A 2,016-nucleotide genomic window follows, 5' to 3' on the forward strand; every position below is an offset into this window, starting at 1 on the left:
ATATTAAAACAGCACTTTGGTATTTCGTGCCACAGAAAGCGCGAGACGATAACGAACGCGAAGCAGAGAAACAGAAACGCGAACTCGCCAGAGCAGAAGCAGCCGCACGCAAGAAAGAACTGGCAGCCAATAAGAAAAAGGCTTCCAAGGGCGCCAACGGTAGGTGTTTTTTTTTAGGGTTACACCAGTTTTATCTCGGTGTATAAGATATAGAATACGATATATATATAAATATTTATATATATATATATAAGTGTGTGTTGGGGAAGGAAAGGGATTGGGACATAGTATACCTTGAGTGTGAGAGTGTGGGTGTGGGTGTGGGTGTGGGTGTGTGTAGCCTAACCACTGCTAGCTCGCGATAAACGATGGCATTGGCAATGATAAGGCAGCACTCGTGATAGATATCCGGCTCAAATCTTTGTGTGTGTATAATATGTACAATAGAGGTTATATGTATATACGATTATCTATATTGTTCTTTGTTTCTATATGAATGTTCATGTATATTGTTCTTTGTTTCTATGTGAATATTATGTATACTGATCTTATGTGTGTATATAATACATAAAGTAGGCTTTATATGTATATATGTTTATGTATATTGTATTCGAGTTTCATCTCGACGTACAAGGCACGCAGCCTCCTATAGAAATGTATAATATGCAAAGCTGAGTCATCTCAATTGCACAGAACCATCGCCGATATTATATCTCGCAGAGCTGAGTTCACCCCATCCTAAAACCCTAAACCTCTAAACCCTATATTTCTCTTTCGATATTAAAAGCGTGTGTGCATGCATAGGGGTGCACCACTAGTGCGTATGTATAGCGCACATCGTTGTCGTTGTATAGTCTGCAGTGGTTAGGGTTTAGATTATTGGGATGTCATCCGTAATGGTGTCTACGATTAATCGTTCTGCAGCTATTGCTTTATGGGGGAGTTTGTACGTATAGAGATTGTTCTGTGTAGAGCACATGTTTGTATAGCCTGCAATGGTTAGGGTTTAGAACATTGGGTTGTCATCAGTAGCGGTGTATATGATTAGTTCTTCTGCAGCTATTGGTTTATGGGGGAATGTGTATGCATAGAGATTGTTCTGTGTAGAGCACATCTTTGTATGGCCTGTAGTGGGTAGGGTTTAGATCATTGGGTTTTCATCCGTAGTGGTGTATATGATTAGTTCTTCTGCAGCTATTGATTTATGGGGGAGTGTCTATGTATAGAGATTGTTCTGTATAGAGCACGTCGTTGTATAGCCTAGATCATTGGGTTGTTATCCGTATTCGTGTTTATGACTAATTGTTCTACAGCTATTGATTCCTTGGACGCGTATACCTGTGGATGGCTATTGAGTTCTCAATTGTCACCGTCACTGCACAGCTTGCTAGTGATCTATGAGTAATTTCTAAACCCTAGCACCATATATACTAAAGCCCAAGCCCTTAAACCCTAAAACCCACTACACAGCCGAGGTGGGTGTAATGGACGGTCTGCTTGCGTCATTGAGGACTGGCGAGGCGTTCGAGCGACCTCCCGATTCGAGGTGAGTCACTGGTCATGCAACAGTGCAGGAACTGTTTGTACCTCAAACTACACAGTCACCATACCGCCACTCCAAGCTGCAGCGAAGAGTTTCGTTTAACTTTAAGGTTACACTAACACATTTAGGGTTTGACTTTTTCCTGCCTCAACATATTTGGGGTTTAATTGTTCTGTTCCCCAACACATGAGAGGGAATTCATATGCATACACTTACTTGCATTGTGTATATAGCTAGCTCACACTCACCAGTATGGCGTATATAGCTACTACGCTACCATATACAATCTGGTCTGGTTTCACTTCAGTCATCTGGGGCATTACTCGACCAAATATTCACGGTTCACCGTACCCTAAACCCTAAACTTGCGGTACAAACCCTAAAACCCATTACCCATGCGTAATATATTATCCATTGACCTACGCGTAATATAATATCCATTGACCTACGCGTGATATATCCATTGACCTACG

General features: G+C 41.4%; 1 protein-coding gene across 1 annotated transcript in view; it reads left to right on the forward strand.

The window, feature by feature from the left end:
• Positions 1 to 34: 34 nt before the first annotated feature.
• Positions 35 to 2,016, forward strand: part of SARC_07426 (hypothetical protein) — a gene marked incomplete at its 5' end in the record, with an annotated part of 2,870 nt that continues 888 nt past the window's right edge. Inside the window, 2 exons of the mRNA XM_014298627.1 lie at positions 35 to 159; positions 1,471 to 1,546. Coding sequence (XP_014154102.1) covers positions 35 to 159; positions 1,471 to 1,546 — 201 coding nt within the window. The remainder of the gene's footprint in view (positions 160 to 1,470; positions 1,547 to 2,016) is intronic.

The sequence above is a fragment of the Sphaeroforma arctica genome (assembly GCF_001186125.1).
Source record: "Sphaeroforma arctica JP610 unplaced genomic scaffold supercont1.589, whole genome shotgun sequence".
NCBI classification, from domain to species: domain Eukaryota; class Ichthyosporea; order Ichthyophonida; genus Sphaeroforma; species Sphaeroforma arctica.